At 34.7% G+C, this 25,992-nt stretch overlaps 1 protein-coding gene across 1 annotated transcript; it reads right to left on the bottom strand.

The window, feature by feature from the left end:
- Positions 1–1,589: 1,589 nt before the first annotated feature.
- On the bottom strand, positions 1,590–21,248 carry LOC125229336. The gene is made up of 4 exons (XM_048134153.1): positions 20,838–21,248; positions 10,764–10,887; positions 9,862–10,037; positions 1,590–1,834 (listed from the first exon to the last, which is right to left on the bottom strand). The coding sequence occupies exons 1-4, from the start codon at positions 20,964–20,966 to the stop codon at positions 1,736–1,738; spliced, it is 528 nt and encodes a 175-aa protein (XP_047990110.1). The 5' UTR covers positions 20,967–21,248; the 3' UTR covers positions 1,590–1,735.
- Positions 21,249–25,992: the final 4,744 nt, after the last annotated feature.

Genomic DNA, 25,992 nt, shown 5'->3' on the forward strand with positions numbered 1-25,992 from the left:
GGATTTTGCTTTACTTACTCTTTAAAAATTACAATCAATGGAGAGATGACATCTACCAACTAGCTGGCGATAACTGGATGTGGATGGCAATGGACCGACAAGAGTGGGGGAATAGAGAGGAGGCCTACGTCCGAACACGGGCGCTTTAACCCTTAAATGCATGACATTGACAAAGATTTATTCAAATTAAAATTTGACATGCTGTCAATAGAGTCAAAAATAGGTGATGCATATACATCACTATGCATTTAAGGGTTAAAGGCTGCTATAGATAGATAAACTCTTTAACAAATTAAAATTTTGAAAAAACCCCTGACACAAAAAAATTAAATCTAAATCGGTTCATCCGTTCGGGAGCTACGATGCCACAGACAGACATACACGTCAAACTTATAACACCCCGTCGTTTTTGCGTCGGGGGTTAAAAATGAGGAATGAAAGGGTTAATAACTTTCATAGTTTAAAAAAGTCTCATTATTTAACACATTGTTTATTAAAACATTTATTAGGTACTTAAAGATACATGTGATGAAACATTTAATATAATATAATAACTTGATAATTGTGTAGATGGTCATAATACTCATAATATTAAAACACTAAAATAAATTATACTACAGAATTAAATTACATTGACATCACAATAAATAGTCACAGGGTAAAAAACATTATAATACCGCAATAATATTTTGTTTATTCATCCAGTTCAGAATGAATAGGCTATCCATAAATCAAATTTACCATTGAATACCAATGTATCCAGAATTCCAGATAATAATAACTAAAACATTATCACAATGCAGGTGGTAAAAACACTATCAAATTATAGTTCTATAAAATCGCTTAGCTGGAGACTGGCCACGTCAAATAAGTGCAAACACGATATTTTGATTCATGACTATATTTAGATACCACATGCAATTTTGCAGATTTGTAGAGGGTTTGGCAGCATTAAAATTATCTATTGGTATAAGTAGCATCACATCACAAACGAATACTGAACGTAACTAAGTTTTTAAGTACTGGGTTATGCTTTACATACTAATTAATTAAATTGCCTAGGAATATACTAATTTACTAATTCCATTCACTTTGTCGCGCTGGCGATTTTTCGGCGATCCCGCACTGAAAACGCCAGTTTAATAAAGCATTTATTCGGATCAAAATTGAGAAATCTATGTAGGTAAATAATACTTAATGTCTTGATTTACATCAGTGGTATAAGTTGTGAAACTTGTGGTCATATTTTGGAATGTCAAATTACACATAAAATGTTTTTTTTTTATAATTTGTACACGCGAAGGTTGCGCATACAGCTTCATAAAGATCATTATCTACAAACATCTGAGATAAAACCTAATTTTACTCTAAAGTGATTCATTGTCACAAAATAGGTCATGGCTTGGCCAAGTGATAACACCTAAAACTGAAAGTATCTATTAATACCCATCCATACAAAGGAGAAACCCTAGGGGGAATTATATTTACCGACACGCAGCTGTCTTAGAGATTTTAGGGCTTCCCTTGTTAGCATAATACATCTTTTCCTACAGTATGTATGGAAATTAAAAATCAAATAAGGCGGTACATCGCGCCTATAAAAAAAATAATTTTTTTTCGTATAAACGGTATTTTACCTTAACATGCTACATCCGCAATCTCATGTGGCGGCAAGTATATTTCATGGCGAGCTCATCGATTTCGCTCGAAGCATTTCTACTAAACGGTGCAACACCTAAGCACTGCAGGCTTCGTCCTTGCCCACGAGGTACAGATGGTCCGAGGAATCCACCTTCTTCCAGCGCAGAGCTTTGGACTTGATGGTCACTGGTACCTGAAAAAAGATGGTACATCTTAAATACATACTTGATTACTTATATTTATAGAAACTTTTCACCCTATGGGGTTTGACGTCAGTTTTTTACGAGAGTTTGAGAGAGGGAAATGTGTTATTTTCTTTCATTTTCGTAGTCAAGGTTGATAATGTTGCTTCAGTAATAATTTAGCTTATTATAGTTATTGCGCTGTCGATATAACGATAAAAACGAAAGTGAAATCGTAGGTACCTACTTGCCTACGTTTTCCTTTTATAGCTGATTTGTGAAATCAGAGAGATATTTTCAAATAGGTACAGTAGCTACTGAAAACATGTCGCCGGTGGTAGTATAAAAAAAATGTCTCGGTGACTACAGAAAACACACGAACGAGTAGGTAAAACATACAATAAAAATATTTTCCCTGATTCAGTTGTACTTATTCCTGCGGGCACGACTCGCGGCATTAATCTTTTCAAAACAGAAGTTGGCTAGTAACTGTCGACAAACTAAGCCATAGATTTATTTAGTCACAAAAATCCAACCGAGTTCAATGTAACTAGCTAGATCGTTGAACCATCTACATTTCCAATCAGGCCGGCCGGACGTCATGTCATGAGAGTCATGCGAGTGGCATCGCGCCAATCGTGCGACTTGGACCAGACACACCTCTTTGCAGTCACCTAGCTGATCTCAATCACGTCACGTTACAACAATATTATTCGGCAGGTGATATAACGAATAACATAACATTGGCATTAAAGCAGGTATCTCTACTTTGCTATTGATTTATTTGGTTTCATACGTTCGATGAACACCAAGCCCTATGAAAAAGTATCAAGAAAAACGTAATTCGCAATGTTATTAACTTATCACTTAGGTAGTTAGATCAATATGATATGGAGACCAATCATTGTTCTATTTAGATATTATAATAAACAAAGCGATTCCTTTTGCGCAAATAATGCGAGTACATGCGTAATCTAATCGCTATGAGTTTAATGTGACGAATCACATTGTCGAAAAGGGTAAGTACCTATTTGATTGATAACATAGAAGAAGTGTTATCAATCACACACACAGGTAGAATCATGATTGAAAAGTTGCCTTTTTTCAGTACGTGTATTTTCCTTCTTACGTTCAGTTTAGACGCAGGATACCTACACTTTGATTTGGTTATTATTTTACCCACTAATGAGAGAAATGGACGGAGAAAACTTAATAGCCTTGACGCACGGAAATAGTTAAAAAAGTATTGAATTATACCCCATTAGCTATGTAAAGAAATATCTAGTTACCTTACATTCCTACACTCCGTTTTAGGAACATTGCCAAGCAGTATTAAAGTACTTCAAAGCAATTTACATAGCTAGGTACCTAATCGTGATATGTACCTACCTATATTAAGGAATTTCTAGTCGCTGTAATGTTATTTTAAACCAAGGTCATTAGGCCATTATTACAAGAGAGGTAAAGAACTGCATATGTTAACTATTCTTGGGTGCACATGCATAGCTTCCATAAGCCATAATCAAATTATGATGGCGAGACCACGACCACTGAATTGAGCATGGTTTTAGGAACTATAGTAAACTTGTGTCACATTAAAATAAACGCAAACTTGTGCACACCTACAAGTTATAAATTGCGATGTCTACAGACTACCAGGTCACTTTATTATATGCGGATGGAAATTACGAATATGTCAAATAAGCCATGTAAAACCCCTTATTATCAAAGCATACATCGTAATCTAATCGTAGCGTATAGGTACCTAATATAACGAATTCATGATGCTTTTAATATTTGTCATATTATTTATTTATTTATTACCTATCTAAAACTAAGCCGGTGACGAGGTAAATAGGTTTTGTTAGAAAATTACTAGGTTTGCGTCTCCAGCATGGTTGTCATCGCATACGTGATAACAGCCATGACTAACTGCGGCCTTAGCGAGCTAAGCAAGGCCACATTAAAACAATAGCGTATGGAATTGCTATTTTGCTATAATATTATACCACCATAAAGTTATCGGAGCAAAGCATCTGATATATTAATAATAATGGTTTACGAGACAAAGATAATAGGTAATAAGTACCTAATCTAATAATTGGTATACTTGAATAGGTGTAAATTATAATGATGTTTAAAAATTGCTTATTAATAAAGGAACTTTGAATGTATTACGGAGGGTTATGGTCTGCATTAAGTAATAATATTTGAACTCCCGTGATATGAATATTTATATTAGACTGATGATATTGAACTGCTGAGTAGGATTAAACATTCACTCAATAGCGTCCAGTCATAGTTTTAGTTTAAAACCACTTGTTAAGGAAGAGATAATATTGATGAACTGCTTGATTAATGCATGATATAATTCCTAGTTAGACTAAGACGTGTAAGGAATGTTTTGTTTGTACACCTGTAAAGGTAGAGTTTTGGTGATTACATGAAAATTGTTACAATAGTATTACTGGCAATGTAAGTCCGGTTTCACATTATCCAATCCGATATCGGATGTCGGAAGGATTTCTAAGGAAAGAATCCAAAATGGCGCCTGTAATGTATGGGATATCGGTCCTACATCCGATATCGGATCGGATAATGTGAAAACGCACTAACCCATTTCTCACAAACAATAAAGATTATGATTAAGTTGATATAAAATGCATTACCAACCAACCTACTAAAACGGGTATTCACGGTTATCTCTTATCGCTCCCCGCGCCCTAATATAGAGCGATATAATACCTACATTACCTACAGTATATTACACGTGTGCAGTGTGTACTAAACAATATCAATGGATACTTCAGGAAAGGCGTCACGTTAAACATTTTTTAGGGTTCCGTACCTCAAAAGGAAAAAACGGAACCCTTATAGGATCACTTTGTTGTCCGTCTGTCCGTCCGTCCGTCCGTCTGTCAAGACCCTTTTTCTCAGGAACGCGTGGAGGTATGAAGCTGAAATTTATATCAATTACTCAGGTCTACTGTCCCTTGAAGCTGTGAAAAAATCAAACTTCTAAGCCAACGCAATCAAAAGATACAGCCGTTTATGCCGCAAATTTTCGACACTTGCAAGGGAATCAAAACCTACAGGGTACTTCCCGTGAACTCAGAATCTTGAAATTTGGTACGAAGCAACGTCTTATAGCATAGATAAAGGAAAAATTACGAAAACCATAAATTTTTAGTTACATCACATAATATATTTTTTTTTAATAATTTTAACCTTACTACCCATTTCCTCATAAACGCGTAGAGGTATTAAATTGAAACTTTGTAAACCTTGCAGGTTTGTACAGAACCCTCGGTGCGCGAGTCCGACTCGCACTTGGCCGGTTTTTTAACGCCAGTGTGCGAGGTCATTATCTAACAATATTCTCACTAAACCGATACTTCCGGCGAGATACTGTTACTTTCTGACTCAGACGTTGTGAAATCGTTATGGAAATCTAGTGATGATGGAATGATTCTAAAATGGATACTGTGAAATACGACCAAGTTTCCAATATTGTTGAGACAGTAAAACGCGTGACAGCGGAGTTGCCAATTCTCAATTGGCATCGCGTAGCTTTCCATACAGAGGTGATTCTCATGCAATCGTATCAACCGACTGAATATTATTCTCATATTCTGAATAGAATAAAATACAATACTGAGTACGAATAGGTCCATTGACAGGTTGTAATTGGAAGTTAAATACCTATCCTATGGTACTGCAATGTACTCGTGCATGTATCCTATGGTACTGCAAAAGTGCATGGCGAATTTATCAATGAATTCATTCATAATATCTCCATGCACTTTTGCAGCTGATAGTACCTATTGGTATTGACATAACAATAATGCCACAGAATAGGTGTATAGGTAATACTTAGTACAAGATAATTGTGTCGCTTAACTTCAAAACTGAGTAAATCCATTCTGCTATAAGGTTGATTATCTTTCAGATCATATTATATTTTTTATATCCAGGTTTGAAGTTAAGCGACACAATTCACATACCTAATACACGTAAAGATTTTAAAAGTAAGTAGGTAGATGTTCCTTTATAAACATTTAAGCCACTTCTTATTTGTGCAGCTTTCCGAGATTCCCAGCGTGAAAAAGTAGGGCGCCCGTTTCACAATGAATTCGTTTGTTTTATTATAGTTTCGTCACTTGCTCGTGAGTCAAGACATTGCACTTGTGAACTACCTACGTATGTCTCGTGATCTTTGTGTCTCGGGTCTCACGTGAGTTCCAGAAATGTCCGATGCAGTCGCTGGTTTATACAAAATATGTGACCCTATTTTATATTATATGCGTTTTGGTATGTGAACAGGGTGTTACGAAAATTGGAATTCCGCATTTCTGTATTGCGATGTAAACATGCTTGTTATATCTTAATTTAAAATTTCAAGCACTCAGTTACGATGTGTTATTCCAGGCACAACAAACGTGTTAAGGGTGCTTTCGAGAAAAACGTCAAAATAATGTAAAATTGATCGTTTTAGTCGGTGAAATACTACACTTTCCGTTATCTAATAGATATATTTAATTTAAGTTTCAATTAGAGCATCTTATTATCTTGATACTTATCAGACTGGATTTTAGAAAACTAACTCATTAAATTAATTATAAATTTTTCTCTGATGCTCGTTTAGGAAAACCCGCGTATAATGCTGGATTAGTCGATCTTATTTGTAAAATTTGGACAATTTGGAATACTGAAACTGGTAAATTTATAATACGTATATCCTGTAGGCCTAGCACATGATGGCCGCGGGAGTATGTCGCCGCGAGATAGACTACCCGTCCTCATCTCATTAATACAGTTAGAAGAAGACGTGGCATCTATCTCGCGGCGACATACTCCCGCGGCCATCATGTGCTAGGCCTACTGTACTACAAACTTCTCAGACTACATTTTTATTATAAGGTTTTTAAAAAGAGTAAACAAGGCTAAGACGAATTCAATTTTTTCAGAAATAACCTAAAATGATGTGACAATTTCTTTAAAAATCTACATCACATCGGAGTTATTTTTGGTAAAAAATTAATCTGCAACGTTTACTAAAATTGCTCTTATGCCTTAGTAATTATAAATTTCTATTATATATTTTTGGCAATTTTTGAAAACGAGCCTTCCCCGTCACAATTATTGCCACTTCTGGACATTTTCTCATATTTTGTTAGACCAAGTAGAAAAAGTCCTATAATATGTTATATATTTGTAAACTACTCGGAAAGCTCTTTAATATGATACCACACACGGTATGATTAAGCGCTCGGTTGCGATTTCACTATTTTTCACATGAAAGCCCTCTTAAGCTGATTCGCGTACGTGGTGTTACTAAGGCTAAGGTATAAAGTAATACTGGGAATTTCCGACGGATAAATAAAAATATCGTATATATAAATCCAAAGGAAATCTGGCATAATTGCTTTTAAACGGGCTTTATATAATAGAAGGCCGCGCAAGCAGTGTCGTATTTATATTTATATTTATTTATTTGGAGATCCAACAGCTATGACATAAGTATATAAAACATAGTAGATACGGGAAGCCAATTACAGGAACTCACTGGTAGTGACAATTTATATAAAATATATTGTATTGTATCTTTATTATTATTAAAATATATAGTATTGTATTGTATCTTTCAAATATCATTTATTTCTTTCTGACGAAGTATCATGCGTCTCACGTATGTTTGTATTGAAATACAGTGTTGTAGTTGTCGTACTGATTATTGATTTGTTGACTTTGTTGCCCGTACAACAATGACGATTCTAGTTAGCGCGGCTCGCTGTTCACGGCGCGATGTAATTAGCATTTAATTGCGAGTGTTTGCGCTCCTGCGCAGCTGGCTGGTGGAAGATTTTTGTTTCAGTCTTTATTTACTTATAATTTAAAACTGCTAACGCATTTGGAAATACGTAAATAAAATGTTTTAACTAAAACACTGGTTTAACAGCAGTTCTCAAAAGGTTTGTACAAACATTAAGGAAAAAGTAATATTTGTTTTTTTTTATTCCTATTTTGTTACCAAGTTTTTTTTTGAACAATTGAGATTTTTTGTAAGTTTTATTGCGTCATTAAGGTTCGCTAGTATCTATATTTTCTTAATTATAACAATTATCCTGTATATATCTTACGAAAGTCGACTTATATTACTAAATGTTGGTAACAAAATAGGATCAATTAAAATCTGCTGACGTGGCTATGTACAAACTTTTTAAGAACTGCTGTTAAAAGCTCTAGAAGTTGTTCTAGAAGATTTGTGCGGGCTTTGTGCCATCTGATAGATAATAATTAATATTTAACAAATTTCATCTAAATAAAACTAGGGAAACGGATTAAGTCGCGTATAATGAATTTAAGATTCATCCCGACGTTCCGAACACTTTACAGCGTTCGTGGTCAACGGGTGACCACGAACGCTGTAAAGTGTTCGAAACGTCGGGATGAATTTTAAATTCATTATACGCGATCTAATCCGTTTCGCCAGTTTTATTTCATAGCTATCGCGGTAACCGAAGACAATATTAAATTTCATCTAATTGGATATTACCTAGTACTTAAAACTGTTCTGATAAGTACCACAGAATATATAATAGTACAAGTACAGAAGGCTCACTCCTTTGAAGTTCACAAAAAGCCGCCATTCTAAATTCTTGCCTACATTAACAAACGGACCGCACGCGTACAGCCGACATTGAATTCTATTGCGCCGCGCCAAGGTCGTGTCGTCGCCACTAAATAGGCCGCGAACTCGCGGCCGCCGGCATGTACTTGTAGCGCGGCGAGGCGATAGGATCGCGGAGTGAGCCGCCCCTGTAAGTACTTAAGAGTCGTAAGTATGTTACTGCCGGTGCACATTACCCAAAATCTGAATCCCAAATTTCCTTACAAAATTAGATATAGGTAGGTACAGTCAACCAATTGGAACCCTAGGCCACTGTGGAACTATGTCATAGTGACGTTATAAATCAGATTGTAAGAAATTTCTTACTGCTTGTCATTTTGACATCATGACATGGTTGTAGAGTGGCCTAGAGTTCCAATTAGTTGACTGTACACGCATGTCGCATACCTATTAGATGCGCGGTAGCTAGTTAGTTATTTTATTTACAATAAAGGGACTCGAATGACTACGAATTCAACTAAATCGACAAGTCTGACAGCGACAAGCCGACAGCGCGACACAATAGGAAGTCAAGCCAAGGACAAACATAATTCTACAAAATGTGTGAAGCGTCTAGAGGTAGTTAGTTTGCAGTTATGCTTGTAATATTGTAATATTGTGGTTTTGCAGGAATCTTACGAGACGTGTTATTTCTATTCCGCTGTAAGATTTAGCCGTGATCGACCTTGCATAGATAACGCCAAGGTCAATCTAATAAATGTAAGTATGTACCTACTACCTAGGTACATAATATCTGCTCAAAGTCCAATCAAACTAATAATATGAGTCGACAATAAAGTTTGTACAGCTACCTAAATTTTGTTCATGGTAAGTTTTACTAAACAGTTCATGATGAATGATGATGTGATGATTATGGTGAGACGTGTAAAAAAAATTATAACAAATTTTGTTTCTTTCTGTCTGTCAGGTTGAAACGAAAATCGTTTGAATACTTACACTTGTTACTCGTATTTGCCAGCCGCTTTTCGGCGAAGGAAAACACCGTGAGAAAACAATAGTTTAGCTTCCGGGTTGCAAGGTCAAATAGTACAGTCACTTTGGTATAAACTACTGATTACGTTAAATCCTGGGATTAGTTGCCAAAGCGACTACCTGGATCTCATGAGCCGTGTCGGGATAACGCTAGGCAGAAGAAGATACATTCGTAGACGTCAGGTTCTTCGTAGTGAGCCCAAACGACACCGAGCATCACACAGACAATCATGAACATACTTTCTTGACAAGCTTGCCATCGTCCGCGATTAAGAACAACCTCAAACTCAAAGACCAGCGGCGACCGATTGCCGATGCGGAGAGACGGGCGACAAACCCGACAAGACACCAATCGTCACAAAATCATGAGCATACCTTCTTGACGAGCTTCCCATCATCGTTGATGAGGAACTCCTCGAGGCCGAAGACCAGCGGCGAACAGTTGCCGAGGTGGAAGATGCGCGAGGAGGTCTGGCGGGTCACGCGGAACTCGATCGTCTTCGCCATCAGCACGCTCGTGATCATGTACACAGACTTCTTGCCCTTCAGATCTGCGAGTACCGAATTTTTTTTATTTGACGACTAAACTAAATATTTATTTATTTATTTAATCTTTATTGAACAAAGAAATACAATGTACAATAGGTGAACTTAATTCCATAAGGCATTCTCTACCAGTGAACCTTTAATAATGAAATATTAAAAAAATAGAGGACAAAAATAAACCAATCGATTTTTACAATGGACTAAATAAGCATGACATTTTAATTAATAATGTAGTATTTATAATATTCAAAGGATTTAATGATATCATGATCAACAGAACAATTATGTTAATCACTTCATTATCAGTATTTCTAGTATAATAGATTGTGTTTAAGATTTATTATGGCAGTCAGTAATGCTAATATAAGATAAATGATACTATTTGGCCACTGTCTATCCAACTCTGGCTGCTGTAGGTATTTGTTTATTTAATGTGAATGTCAAGATAAAGCAGCCCTATTTTAACTTCAATCCCATTTTAATTGGTTTCACGTTTATATTTTGGAATAAAGCCAATTATTGATATTTACCTTGGCAGACCACATTATTTAAACATGTGTAGGGCCCTTACGCTAACCTTTACAGCAATGAGTCACGTCTTGATGCTTATCATATGGAAACATAATTTGGAACATTGTGTAATTGTGGAATCTTGGCAGTTGTGACATTAACAAATTTTTTTATATAATATCGTAAATTCACATGTTAGTAATATTTGTAGTGTTTGTTACCTTTGTTATTCATGTCAAGATAGATGTTGTTCTCAAGGTGCTTGTCCTTAGGGACACTGGAGCGAGCAAAGTTGACCATGATCACTCGCACTTTGTTCTTGATGGTTTCATCTTGCAGTGTGATCTGCAAATGATGAATGAGTCAGAAATGGCTGAAACTATTTTGAAATGTATTTTGCTGAATGTCCCAGGTACATATAAAACCTTAGAAACCTTAAAAGGCAAATACAATGTTCAGGCTTAGCTTAAATTAATATAAAATGTGAAGTGTCATTGATGGTTTTTTAGTAGATAAAAAATAGGCATCTTTCTCTACCTAGAGATGCCTACAATTTGCAAACTTTAGAATTATGATTTAATGGAAGTGATTATACATATATATGGCAATGGCACTCAGAACAACAATAAGTTTGTGTTAACACCTATACTTCCTCTTCAAATCATTATTAATATGTCAATAAAATAACATGGTACTTTATATATTATACATAAAGTTAACAAAAGTTTGTCTTTTGTGCTTATAATAATTTAAATTGCAAAACATAATCATGTCAGGTTCATATGAATCACAGAGAACCTCCTATAGAGTAGCATTCTTGTATATTTTGTTCGCGATACGAGTCACCAGTGCCAGGGGTGCGAGGAGCGGGCGGGGAATGTGTTAAGCGCGCTGTGATTGGCCGTTTCAAGGACGGCGGGCAGTCGCGCCAGATGAAAGGGACTGTCCCTCTACTGACGCGTTAGTGGCCAATGTAAGTTGACCTATGCCGGCTCTGAATAAATTATAAATATGGCTTTTATGTGGAATGTAATGACGTCTGTTTTTAAATTTGAGCTTCTTGTTACCTTTCCACACCATTTCACACTACAGGTGGACATCTTTAAGACATCAAAATACCCTTTTTCAATTTTTTTACTGCGAGAAACACGCGCTGCTTTCGGGTCTGTTACTTGGTCGCTACTGATCGGGCACGGCGAGCGCCCGCGCTTATATCAGTGCAAATACTAGGAAGGCTGGCGACCTCGAGTCGTCTTGTAATGGATGTCTATAGGGGTTGGTCTGTGATATGAATAAACATGGTTGTGAATAACTAATAAAAATAACAAAACAATCATAATTGAATGTGTTAACCCTAGGTCTCAGACAAATAAGTAAAATATACAAAGTTGAGATTTAAATGCCAGCGGGTAATTCCATGATAACTTGCGTTACATTTAGAACGCAAAGTTGTCAAACAAAGGTTATTTGTGGCTTGATTCATACTTAAAATATCTTTTTTTGCTGGTGCACCATTTAATTCAGTTAAATCTCATTAAACTAAAGTGGAAATTATTTGAAACATAAACATTTTCTGGCCTCAGTACACTAAAATGAGGTGGTAACTTTCGTTACAGAAATTGGACATGGGTTTTTAAAGCATCATTTAAGTACGATTTTTTTATTTCCATATTGCTTTACGAATTTTCTTGTAACTTAAATCGTGTCAGTCAAGAGTACAGGTATGTTTATGTTAGTCATACTTGTTATGGAGAATTTTTGGCCAAAAGCTGCACTTTTGGATGGAAGCAAGCCGCTTTGCATGGTGATAGTAGACATCATAGTAAACGATTTCTTCCGAGGATATCGAAATTTCATCCCTTAGGAAGCCGAGCGTAGCGAGGTGTTTTATGAAAATGAAAAAAATTCTATCTTTTTATTGTATCGTCCGATTTTGATAAAACTTATCTCAAATGAAAGGTATTGATTTGTGTAATTAAAAAAAATACAAAGAAAAAAAATTTGAAAGAAAAGTAAGAATAAATTAAAAAAAGTAAATTTACGTCTCGCACTGAATAACTTCAAAGAATGACAGACAAAATGTACAATGTCGATATACGAGTTTTTTTTTTATCGAAGACAGATAAATTTTTAGTTGAAAACTGAAGACCGCATCGAAATCAGATTAGCATTTTTTAAGATACAAGTTGCCAAAGTTGGGAAAGATCGCTTTATATGGCCACTTTGAAATTCCTTTGCCAGAAAGTCAGAAATAATATGTTTTTCTGACACAGAAAAATACATAGTAACAGTACACATCAAAATAAAATTAAAAATTCCGAGGATATTATAATTTCATCCCTTAGAACGACGAGCGTAGTGAGGTCGGTTACGAAAACCGAAAAAAAAATCTCATTTTTTTGTACGTCGTCCGATTTTGACAAAACATATTTCATTTGAAAGGTATTGCTTTAATGTAACTTAAAAAAAAAATATTGAAAAAAATTGGAAAAAAATGTAAGATTTAAAAAAAAAATACCTTAATTTTCGTATCACACTGAATAACCGCAAAAAACGGTAGACACGGTGTATAATTTCGATATATGATTTTTTTAAATTAAAGACAAATAAATGCATGATTATAAACTAAAAACCGAATCGAAATCGAATCAGTACTTTTTAAGATGCAAGTTGTCAAAGTTGGCTTAGTTTGTTTATAATTATGGTCGCTTATAAATTCCTTAGCCAGAAAGTCAGAAACATTATATTTTTCTTACAGTTAAAAGTATGCATAGGTAATAGACATCATTATAAACATTTTTTTACAAGGATATAAAAATTTCATTCCTTAGAAACCCTTAGAAAGACGATCCAATAAAAAAAAACTGCCTTTTTTTTGTTTTTCGTAACAGACATCGCTACACTCGGCTTTCCAAGGGATGAATTTTTTATATCCTCGCAGTGGCGTAGCGAGGGGGGGGCCGGGGGGGCCATGGCCCCGGGCGGCACATGACAGGGGGCGGCAAAATCGGCAATTAAAAATTATAACATACATAGAGACAGAGTCGCACCATAAGTGTTCCTTTGTACCTTTTTGTTACGGAACCTAATAAATAAAATTGTTAATTATGAGACCAACATTTTTCAAATCGCGCTGAGAAACGCGCCAATTCTCTGTTTTGTGCTGGCGCCGAATGCACCACGGCTGCGAGGGACGCGGGGCGGGGGCGCGAGCGGCCGCACGCTGCCGAGCAGCCGCCGAGCTTCCACGAACTATAGGCGAATGTTCGAAAAACTATGGCAGCTATATTACACGATAAAACACCTTATCGTCATACTGTTAAGCCTTACTTTGTAATGAATGGAGTTTTACATTTTTGTACTTACGACAGATGAATACTTGAGTTGAGCAAACAAAATTCGTCATTTTGTTCCGAAGTTTCGATTTTAAAAACTGCAATTAGTGCTAAGTTTAATAATTATAATAGGAAAATATTACATTTGATTTGTGGATTGATATTCAATTCACTTATTGTCAAATTGGGTAAGTGTCTATTTTAAGTATTTTTGAATTTGAATTGAATGTTGAATAGTTTTGTTCCAAGTTTGAAATATTTCTCTTATGTTATGTGCGTAAGTAAACAATAATATACTTTAGCTTTGTGCTAAGGCCACCGAGTAATATTAGACGGTCAACCAAATTTTAGCACTAAATAAACTTTTTAACAAAAAATAAAACCGCCTTCAAAAATAAGCGCGTTACAAAACACGGAGAAACTAAAAAGCCAAAAATAATAAACCTTTCAATTCAGATTTCTTATCGTATTGCAATAAGCTAAACATCCAAATTATAAACAAATCAATTATTTTTGTAGTCGGTACCAGACCTGTTCGTCGCCTTGCTATTGCCTGTTTGCCCCACCCAACCATACACAGGCTGGTACCGACTCCAAAAATAATTGATTTGTTTATAATTTGGATGTTTAGCTTATTGCAATACGATAAGAAATCTGAATTGAAAGGTTTATTATTTTTGGCTTTTTAGTTTCTCCGTGTTTTGTAACACGCTTATTTTTGAAGGCGGTTTTATTTTTTGTTAAAAAGTTTATTTATTTGTTGATTTTTAGTGGTTCCTAGTGATATTATATGTATCAGTCCGAATACATGTACAGTAGTGAAAGAATTATCCTTTAACTCCTAACCATTGAGGAGTTGACCTTCCATCATCAGCTCAGTTGATTTTTAGTGGTTCCTAGTGATATTATATGTATTAGTCCGAATACATGTACAGTAGTGAAAGAATTATCCTTTAACTCCTAACCATTGAGGAGTTGACCTTCCATCATCAGCTCAGCCACATAAAAATATTACCATCAGACGTAAATACTGGTGTACCTTTGAAAAATAGACTAAAAACATTACATGTGCCTATAACATTTGAAGAGTTCCCTCGATTTCTCCAGGATCCCATCATCAGACCCTGACTTGGTGCCAATGGGACCATCTCGGGGTTATACCGGTTCGATAAAAAAAAATTTTGAAAATCGGTCCACGATTCTCGGAGATATCGAGTAACATACATACAAAAAAAAATATAAAAAAAAAACATTCAGTCGAATTGAGAACCTCCTCCTTTTTTGAAGTCGGTTAAAAAACCGGCCAAGTGCGAATCGGACTCGCCCACCGCGGGTTCCGTACAAACTTTCAATAGTTGAATCATCAAATGTTATTCATATAACTCTACAAACTTGACTAAATCCCTCAAGACTCAATTCCCACATAAGTAATATTTGAATATATACAATTTTATTGTTAGACAACGTCCAAAGAAAATCACAACTCGACTTCAATAGTTTACGACATGTAAGGACGCTCCTGAAGCGACCTCATTATATCAGGATAAATGGATGGTGATAAGCAATAATGTGTCAACCCACACGCCAACCATTTTGAGAAAATGGCGTCTAAAGATTTTTTCTCATTTTTTTGTGTTTCTCTTAAAAAAAATTGTTTTTTATATAGATTGTTGTGTTTTTCAGCTATAATACGTTCAGTAGTAGTGATTATTGTAGCTTAATTTCAAAACAAACTTCAATTTGACGAAATAATGCCCTTTTCTTTTATTGCGAATTGTTCGACGACGTCAAACTTTTTCAAGACTGTGTTATGATACTTAACCCACTTTTGCTAATTGTTTAAAAATATCTATGAGTCTTAAATAAACATGTTAAAGCACATAAATTGTTATTGTAAAATACTCTACCTATGCATATTTTTAACTTTATAAGTGTTAAGTAACATATCAGTCATGGTCACTTATGTTATTAGGTATAAATAATAAAATAATAATAAATATTATAGGACATTCTTACACAGATTGACTGAGACCCACGGTAAGCTCAAGAAGGCTTGTGTTGTGGGTACTTAGGCAACGATATATATAATATATAAATACTTATATACATAGAAAACATCCATGACTCAGGAACAAATATCTGTGCTCATCACACAAATAAATGCCCTTACCGGGATTCGAACCCGGGACCGCGGCGTAGCAGGCAGGGTCACTACCGACTGCGCCAGACCGGTCGTCATGTAGGAATCAATACATTATTTATTAATCAAACCTTTTAATGATTTTTCTACTCCCGAACTGTTATTCGTCATTTACAGGATTGTGCGTATCGAAAAAACTGAAAACGCATTGTTTGGTTCTGTAATCATGGCAACGCATTGCATTATCGATACTGCGTGCGTGCGCGGGAAGGCTTTGGGCAGCTGAGCTGACAGTGCAAACCTTTGCAATACAGGAAACAGTGTGAATTTCGCGAGAATTATTTAAAAAAACTATTAAAAACTAAGTGCATGGTCGTTGTAAAAGTATTGTATGCAATGGTGTTTAACTGACTCCAAAATACTCGTGGAAAGTACGCCACTCATATTTCTTGACCTCCTTTAAACGCCTGTTGAATAAAATACTATAAATTAACTATTAGAGTAATGATCATTTCTAGACACATATTTAAATTATCTGTGCTTTTTCAAGAAAAAATCGTTACAAAAAGCAAATAATCATCTTTAAAAAAAAAAACAAACTACTTATCTAAAATATACAACAAAATATTTTTTTACGCTAAGAAATAGACTAAGTCATTTAAATTATGAATAACTCATGACTTGTACAAGAACAAAACATAAAATATCTTTAACAAAATAATAAACTACCATTCAGTAAGTATTCAAAAATCAAACAATATTTTTATGCATACATTAACACGTCTTAATGTAATTAGTAATTATAAAAAAATAGTAGCTTATATTAGATTTTTATATAAACACGTACTTGTAAAAAATGTTTGCAAATTATAATAACGAATATGTATATTCATGACTTAAAATGTTCAATTTCGTACTGAATTTACCATTCATGTGCAAAAATATACTAATGGACTAAGTAATAACTTATTCAAACATAAATTAATATGAACAGTTATATTTTACAATATAGTGTCATGGTACTTACACCAAAAACGAACAATTTATGACCCGAATATAATTTAACAATAATGACTTATGTTTTATAACACGGGTCGTAGCATAAAACAACGAATAAAATATCATTTTGCAATAATCATTCAAGTCTCATAGTGGGTAACTATGTCATATTTTGCGTTTTGCAAGAATGAGTCAAGTGTAAAAAAATCGTTGAGTCAACCCTCATAACACATTATTGTAATTTAAATATGTCTTCTGCCAATCACTATAATAAGTTAAGGTTCTTGACACATTAATGCAAAACAGGCAACACACGATATAGGATTTGTGTTAACCTATTTTTTTACTTTTGGGATAGTAAAAATTTTCAAAATGAAAAGGTCATTTTTGCAAATAGAAGTTTAAAAATCCAGCTATAACATGGCATTAAAATCTCATTTTTTTAGTTTTTGTGGGTTGACACATTATTGCTTATCACCATCCAAATGCGATGTAGGAAATGAGCGTTCAACGTACAGCGATATCTTTCGGCAAATTAAGTAAACTAATGTGTGCGAGCTAGTATGGAGGATGATTTTTATGGGATAAATTGTTTAGTGTGTGAACCGATTTTAACCATTTTTCCTCTCTTTGAAAGCAAAAACTTTCATTTTTATTCTGTAAAAAATACAGGTACAATAAATAAACACCCGCAAGAGTGTTCAAATTGAAAATGTAAATCTGGAAGGATTTTTTATAAAGTAAAAAAAGTTCATTTTTTTTCAAAAACATTTTTTTTCACAACAAAAAATTATGAAAAAAATAGTTTTGATAAATATAGTTTGAGTTTTTTCTAACGCACTTGCTCGAGTAAATTTGAAATTTATAGTTTTCCTCCCTTTTAATTTGGCCATTTTCTGTAATTAATATTAATACATTTAAAAAAATATACTTTCAATTTGTAGAGATTAATGATGTTCATAAGTATTGCATATTTCAAAGCGATAGCATAAGTAGTTCTCGAGATATTAAATAGTGTGACAGACAGACAGACAGACGGACAGAGTCGCACCATATAAGGGCCTTTTATTTGTACCTTTTTGGTAAGGAACCCTAAAAAGGCGCGAAATTTAAATTTTCTATGAGAATTTAACCTTCGCCCCTATATTTTCAATATTTTTTTGAAGTTTTAGAATATGGTTCGTCGATGATTCCGCCAACGCCAAGATTTAGGAAGGCACGCGTTTCAAGAAATCAACTAGCCGCTGAGCCGTCTATTTTTAAATTTGCCGTTTTTTTAGTACCAAGATTTGGTTGATCGTCTTCTTTAGTAGGAACAAAAGACAAAAGCTATTGGTTTGGATTACCTCAAAAGGAAAAACGGATCCCTATAGGATCACTCGTGCGTCTATCTGTCCGTCTGTCACAGCCAATTTTCTCCAAAACTACTGAACCGATTAACTTGAAATTTGGCACACATATGTCGTGTGACCCAAGGACGGACAAGCAATTTAAATTAAGAAAATTTAATTGTAGGGGTCACTTTTGGTTGGTAAAAATGAAAATTAAAAATTAAAGTTTTTTAAACTCTATTGTGTTACATATCAAATGAAAAAGCTTTTTATAAGTATTTCAAAAATATTTTCTCAAATAATTATAAGTTAAGTAATTTTTAAGTAATTAAAGAAAATAGGTAAAAAATTCACAGAAAAAATACACGAGAAAGCCTTCAATCTATGGATTACACAGGAAAGCCTATTATAAATCTACAGTCAAGCGTAAGTCGGACTTAAAAGAAAGAAAACTCAAATTTCACTCTCTGCCGCTGAAAGGAGTTACCAAATCTCTTGAAATCTACCTAAATTATTCTCAAAAATGATTTAAGTGCCTTCAAAAAACGAAGCCCCTTCTTGTGGTGTACGGAGCCCTTACAACGATAGCACAACTCGCACTTATAATGACCAAATAATCTAGATATGTTGATCATAAGAGGGGCGGCATATCGGCAAAATTGGTGATTGGCCCCGGGCGGCAATCATAGACGCTACGCGGCTGTATCCTCGTAAAAAATTGTTTATTATGATGTCTATTACCTATTCATACTTTTAACTGTAAGAAAAATATAATGTTTCTGACTTTCTGGCTAAGGAATTTATAAGCGACCATATAAACAAACTAAGCCAACTTTGACAACTTGCATCTTAAAAACTACTGATTCGATTTCGATTCGGTTTTTAGTTTATAATCATGCATTTATTTGTCTTTAATTTAAAAAAATCATATATCGAAATTATACACCGTATCTACCGTTTTTTGCGGTTATTCAGTGTGATACGAAAATTAAGGTTTTTTTTTTAAAAATCTTACATTTTTCTCCTAATTTTTTTCAATATTTTTTTTAAAGTTACATAAAGCAATACCTTTCAAATGAAACATGTTTTGTCAAAATCGGACGACGTACAAAAAATGAGATTTTTTTTTCGGTTTTCGTAACCGACCTCGCTACGCTCGTCGTTCTAAGGGATGAAATTATAATATCCTCGGAATTTTTAATTTTATTTTGATGTGTACTATTACTATGTATTTTTCTGTGTCACAAAAACATATTATTTCTGACTTTCTGGCAAAGGAATTTCAAAGTGGCCATATAAAGCGATCTTTCCCAACTTTGGCAACTTGTATCTTAAAAAATGCTAATGCGATTTCAATGCGGTCTTCAGTTTTCAACTACAAATTTATCTGTCTTCGATTAAAAAAAACTCGTATATCGACATTGTACATTTTGTCTGTCATTATTTGAAGTTATTCAGTGCGAGACGTAAATTTACTTTTTTTATTTTTTTTCTTACTTTTCTTTCAAAATTTTTTTCTTTGTATTTTTTTTTTAGTTACACAAATTAATACCTTTCATTTGAGATACGTTTTGTCAAAATCGGACTACACAATAAAAAGATAGAACTTTTTTAATTTTCATAAAACACCTCGCTACGCTCGGCTTCCTAAGGGATGAAATTTCGATATCCTCGGAAAAAATCGTTTACTATGATGTCTACTATCACCATGCAAAGCGGCTTGCTTCCATCCAAAAGTGCAGCTTTTTTTTCATAACTAGTATGACTATGTAGCAAAAAGGAATCTTAAAATTTTTCAATTATGAAAATAAACATGCAAAACATTGGTAACTTGCGTTTCAAGAAATCAGTAACTTTTGTTACGTCCGAATGAAACATATTTTTTTATAGTTAATGATCTAAATATGAAGTAAAAGTTACAGAAGTAAAAAAAAACAGGATTCCTTGATTTTTAGGGATATGAGGGAAGGTTATATTATTTCCCCCAAAAAAGATATTTAGTTTTTAATTATTTTTTGGATTGTTTTGAATATTATGTTATTTTAGTATTTTTCTTAAAATGTCAGCTACTTTTTATAATTAGAAAAATCTTTTGAATATAATGTGAATCTTAATTAGGTCAGTTTACGCACGTATCTTAAAAAGCACGCATTTTAAATTTTAAAAAAATTGGCATACTTAGTTAAACTCAGTTAAAAAAAAATCGGTTCTTCAAGTAAGGTCTAGAGCCAAAGAACATTACCCCATAACCAGATTTAAAAATTCTGACCTCAAAAAATTAATTTTTTTTGCTCTCTGTCATGGAATTACCCCAGCACATTTTTTTACCATTGTATACCCAAATGTCTATAAAAGTTTCAAAGAAAATGCGTAGTCTCTAATAAAAAGGTTTCCAGGGCAACACTGAATCTATGCAAGGGACAGGTCAAGGTCAAAGGTACTTAAGCTACAATGGTTTCATCATACTTAAATATTACATCTACAGTTTACCTTCACGCTTTCATGCGGAAATTTGAAGCCCTCCTCTTGAAAATTGCCCTGTTCCAGCCATTTCACATAATCGCTATTAGATTTTGCCTTATTAAGATTCTTGCTCAATTCTCCCAGAGGCGTGAACATTTTACCGTTAGTTTCTTTCCGTTAGGAACGAATAGAGAGGTACATTTGTAGAGGTCTGCTTCCGTGATGTGCGGAATACAAACTAATTGGCTGCTACCGATTTCTGTTTCAATTTCTTCTCTAATAAATGGCCAGGCATCCTCTAGCTTGAGAGACTTCAGATTCTCGAGGCTCACATCCTTTCGAATCTCGTGCGAGTACAAAGACTTCACTACAACTTTCAATTTCTTCGGCATTTTATTTGAAATAAATTTCAACCCGTAATTAAACTGAACAAGCGTGCACTCTCGCGAATGTCAAAGCAATCAGTGTTGCCAGGGCTCTGGACTCGCAAGTCACGTTTCGTTTCCCTAAAAGTCACCATTTTACTGCCCAAGTCACCTTTTTGTAGTATGGATAGGTAAATTAATTTTACGAGAAGAAATTAAAAAACCAGTACGTGTAAATGTCACAATTTAACTTTACTGACCTTATATGATTATTCTTCTTAACATTTTACACGTTGATTATTTGAGATTGATATCTAGGATAATTTCACAAAATATTTTTTTTATTTTTATCCTTAAAAAACCGGCCAAGAGCGTGTCGGGCCACGCTCACTGAGCGTCGCTCAAAAACTACTAAACCTATCAAGTTCAAAACAATTTTCCTGGAAAGTCTTTATGAAGTTCTACTTTTGTGATTTTTTTTCATATTTTTTAAACATATGCTTCAAAAGTTAGAGAGGGGGGACGCACTTTTTTTTTCTTTAGGAGCGATTGTTTCCGAAAATGTTAATATTATCAAAAAACGATCTTAGTAAACCTTTATTCATTTTTAAATACCTATCCAACAATATGTCACATGTTGGGGTTGGAATGAAAAAAAAAAATATCAGCCCCCACTTTACATGTAGGGGGGTACCCTAATAAAACATTTTTTTCCATTTTTTATTTTTGCACTTTGTTGGCGTGATTAATATACATAATTGGTACCAAATTTCAGCTTTCTAGTGCTAACGGTTACTGAGATTATCCGCGGACGGACGGACGGACGAACGGACGGACGGACGAACGGACGGACGAACGGACGGACGGACGGACGGACGGACAGACAGACATGGCGAAAATATAAGGGTTCCTAGTTGACTACGGAACCCTAAAAACTGGCCAAGTGCGAGTCGGACTCGCCCACCGAGGGTTCCGTATCCGTACAAACTTAATATAACTTTAAAGACGTGACTAGAAGTACTTAGTCGGTCCTAAAGTTCTGTCACAAATGCTTTAACTGATAAAATTGTATATAAAGGTTTTTATTCAATAAAAAATACATGATATCAAAACCTGTTTTATACTTATTAAAATGTGATATAAACGATCGAAAATCTAGATCGTGATTTTTAAGAATCCTATGATTACTTTGAGTTTGTCGATAGACGTCAGCACGCGGAAAAATAGACTTCGCAAAAGGAAGAGAAAAACATTGTTACATTAGCCAAATAAAATAATTATTTTTTTAGTATGAGTTCTCTGAATTTGGGCATATTGAATTACTGGTATTTCATTTTCCTAGAAATCTTTAAGTCTGCTAGTAACCTTTAGAACTTGGGTACTTTTCAGTAAAACGCTTAGATTTCACAATCATCAACGGGAATGTGCAACAAAACGTTGTACAGTAGCAATATTGTCCATTTAATTCACAAAAATCATATACAAACTTAAAGATAAAAGACCCAGCGTTTATAATAAGTATCATTAAAGCATATTAAGCCAACCAAAAATAAATAAAAATAAAAACGTCCGGAAGAGGTCGCGTGTTTCTTGACTTGTTTTTTTTACCAAATTTTCAGATGTTACAAGGAACCACGCGAAACTGCGACATCAAAGTACTTTAAGTAATATTGCAATTTATTCAGTATGAAACGAGCTTTCAAACCATGCATATGCATAGTAAGAAATATCTGTCAATAAAGTTTTTATCACTTAAAACCTTTGTGACAGAACTTTAGACTACTAAGACTGTGACAGACTAAGTATAGGTATAGCGCCATCTCTCGGTGAATTTACTAATTTGCGCGACCTGTATGGTATGTTGGTTTTTTTTATTCCACGTCGTTGGCAAACAGGTATACGGTATGACCGATGAAAAGCGGTCACCGTAACCTATGGACGCCTGTAACTCAAGGGGTGTAACATGCGCGTTGCCAACCGTCGTCGGTCGTCGGCAGGGAGCTCAGGGATAATTCTTTATAATGTTAACCGATTTCGACAATTTTTACTTTATTTGAAAGATAATATTTTGTAAAATTTCGTAGTAATTTGAAGTAGGATATACAGGGTTTATTTTGATAGCAGGTCAGTAAGGGCAGCTAAGAGATCCGATCCCCTGGTCCTACGCGAAAATGGTCTAAAAAACCATCCCTCGATTTCAAATTCATGAAAAATGGCATTTACAGATTTTGACGATGGCATTTACAGATGAAAAAACATACAGGGTGCGAGAAAAAAGAGCATTTTTAACAAACTTTTTTTTTTGACGCCAATCGATCCCATTCCTATCCAGGATCAAAAGCTTGTATGAGACCAAAAAAAAAATCCGGCTACAAAAGTCACAAATTGCGAAAAAACTTTTCCCATACAATTTGTATGAAAAAAAATTACGTGATGTTTTTTTGATGCCAATCGATTCCATTCCTGTTCTATAACGGTATTTGATTTACATTTTCCTTCATAATCTAAAAAAAATAGATATGTACCTACAGTTTGAGCTCTTTCTGACGATACCCCACTTGAGCTAGTAACGTGACATTTACAGTTTTGCCCCCTTGCATATTGGCCATTTTCTATAATATTATTAAATTAAATTAAAAAAAATAATACTTTCAATTTAACTTACAATGTAGAGGTTAACAATGTTCATAACTATTCAAAATTTCAAGTCAATAGCATAAGTACCTAGTTCTCGAGATATTTTGAAATGTGACAGACAGACAGAGAGATGGACAGAGCGACGCCATAAGGGTTCCTTTTGTACCTTTTTGGTACGGAACCCTAAAAACGAACCTTTTTTCCGAATGTGAAAGCGAGAAGAAAGTAAGTCTTTCTCACTCTCACTTACGTGAAACAATTCCACAATCGCGGTGCGGTGCGGTCATTTATTAGCTACTTAAGAAAATTACTATTGCTAACTATAGTCTTGCTATAGTCAGACAAGTTTGTTACTAGAAAAAGGCGCGAAATTCGCATACTCTGTTTACAAAAACCATGTACCTACCAGGTATAAACTTTTTACTTCACAGTTTCACCGTTTATCAAGTGGCGCGAGTAAAACAACGTAAATCCTTACACAGTTTCTCTTTGACCCCGTGGTTGACTGATAGAGAATGCCTTATAGCATTAAGTCCACCACTTGTACTTATTTTTTATGTGCAATAAATAAAGTCATACTAATGTTATAAATGGCAAAGTGTGTGTCTGTTTTCTGTCTTTCACGGCAAAACGGAGCTTAGAATTGACGTGACTTTTTAAGTGAAGATAGTTGAGGGGATGCAGAGTAACATAATCTACTTTTTGTCTCATTCTAACGCGAGCGAAGCCGCGGGCAAAAGCTAGTATAATATACAGTAATGTCTTTAGAATATTTACATTATTTAAAATGCTCTTAAGAACTGATGTCGTACCTCTCTAGCATTACAGCACAGACATCATAAAATTAACCATCGCACTAACATAAAATAATGATTACAATCAAACTAATTTACTCCTTCACGTAAACTGTGATGTGAAGAATCATGATGCGAAGTCGGGCTCTGGTAAAATTAAGGGATTTACACTATGGGCTTACTAACTACGGTACGTTCATTTTAGATAATACTGCATGGTCACTTTTCCGAAAAAAATTCGTGACATTTCAAGCTAGCCCGAAAAGTCCCCAAAATCGTAAGTAACTCCCATGTCACCAATGAGGGCCAAAAGTCACCAAAATGGTGACTTTTGGGACCGTCTGGCAACACTGAAAGCAATACTAACTTTTTTTTAATTTCGGCGTTCCGTTTTACAGACAAGACTCAGACATTCATTCATCAGCCAGACATCACACTTTCATCATACACATTGCATTACCTTGCAAGATTGTTGTTTGCATGTTCCCTGTGTATATTTTATTCTTTAATACTGCGTAAAATCTGTAATCTTACATGTTAATTTAGAAATAGTATTATCGCACGAATATTCGAAATTGTAATAAAAGTCTCAGTAAGTGAGTATTATATTCTTTGGTATAGTGTATGGAGCTTTGGTGTGTTAGTCAGTGTTAGTACCTACCGGATCTGACCATTCCTTCCCTCATTCATCATCTCATCATTATCAGATATAATTATGATTACTAACACATGTCTTGTTATAGAATTTTGTAAATTTATTTTTTTGTATAATTTAAATGTATAATTATGGACCTGGTCTGAAATAAAGAATATATATTATTATTATTATTTGTATGTCTTTCCCATCACGGAACAATGGTGTTCCGGACCTTTGGGAGGCGTGCGCGGGGCCGAATCCAACGCGTAGAGGCCCTTTTGACACTTTAAAGAAATGTAAGGGGTACACCGAGCGGGTGTTGCCCTTACCGGTATCATGGGACACACGCAGAGGCAACACCCGCCAGGGTGTAAGGACTATTTGAGAGTTAATGGAACCTAAAATGAACTAGGCTATTGGATGAAAGTGATGGACTAAATACTGGGCTATGGGATAAAAAAACCGGACGCCTGCCTAATAAAACGGTATCCAATTTTATTTCTGGCAGACGGTGACTCGTCCCCACATTATTATTATTACTTATAATTTTATTTCTCAAAACAAAAAAGTCACGCACTGTAGGGTTAAGTCATCAAAAAAGGTGCTTCGCGTATGTTACACCATAAATCGTCTGCAAACGATGAGGTAGTGTAGTAGGTATGTACCTCTAGTATATGCCTAGGTATAGTCTCTGTAAATTAACTTTCAACAGTTTGTTATCTATTGCGGAAGCAAAAGCATGCAACAGC

The sequence above is a fragment of the Leguminivora glycinivorella genome, chromosome 1, assembly GCF_023078275.1.
Source record: "Leguminivora glycinivorella isolate SPB_JAAS2020 chromosome 1, LegGlyc_1.1, whole genome shotgun sequence".
Taxonomy (NCBI): domain Eukaryota; kingdom Metazoa; phylum Arthropoda; class Insecta; order Lepidoptera; family Tortricidae; genus Leguminivora; species Leguminivora glycinivorella.

Coding starts and splice junctions, on each gene's coding strand:
- LOC125229336 (XM_048134153.1), bottom strand. CDS start 20,966: ATGTTCACGCCTCTGGGAGAATTGAGCAAGAATCTTAATAAGGCAAAA. Junction 10,888..20,837: donor TTCCGCATGAAAGCGTGAAG/GTAAACTGTAGA, acceptor CATCATTTGCAG/ATCACACTGCAAGATGAAAC. Junction 1,835..9,861: donor ATGGGAAGCTCGTCAAGAAG/GTATGCTCATGA, acceptor ATCTTTTTTCAG/GTACCAGTGACCATCAAGTC.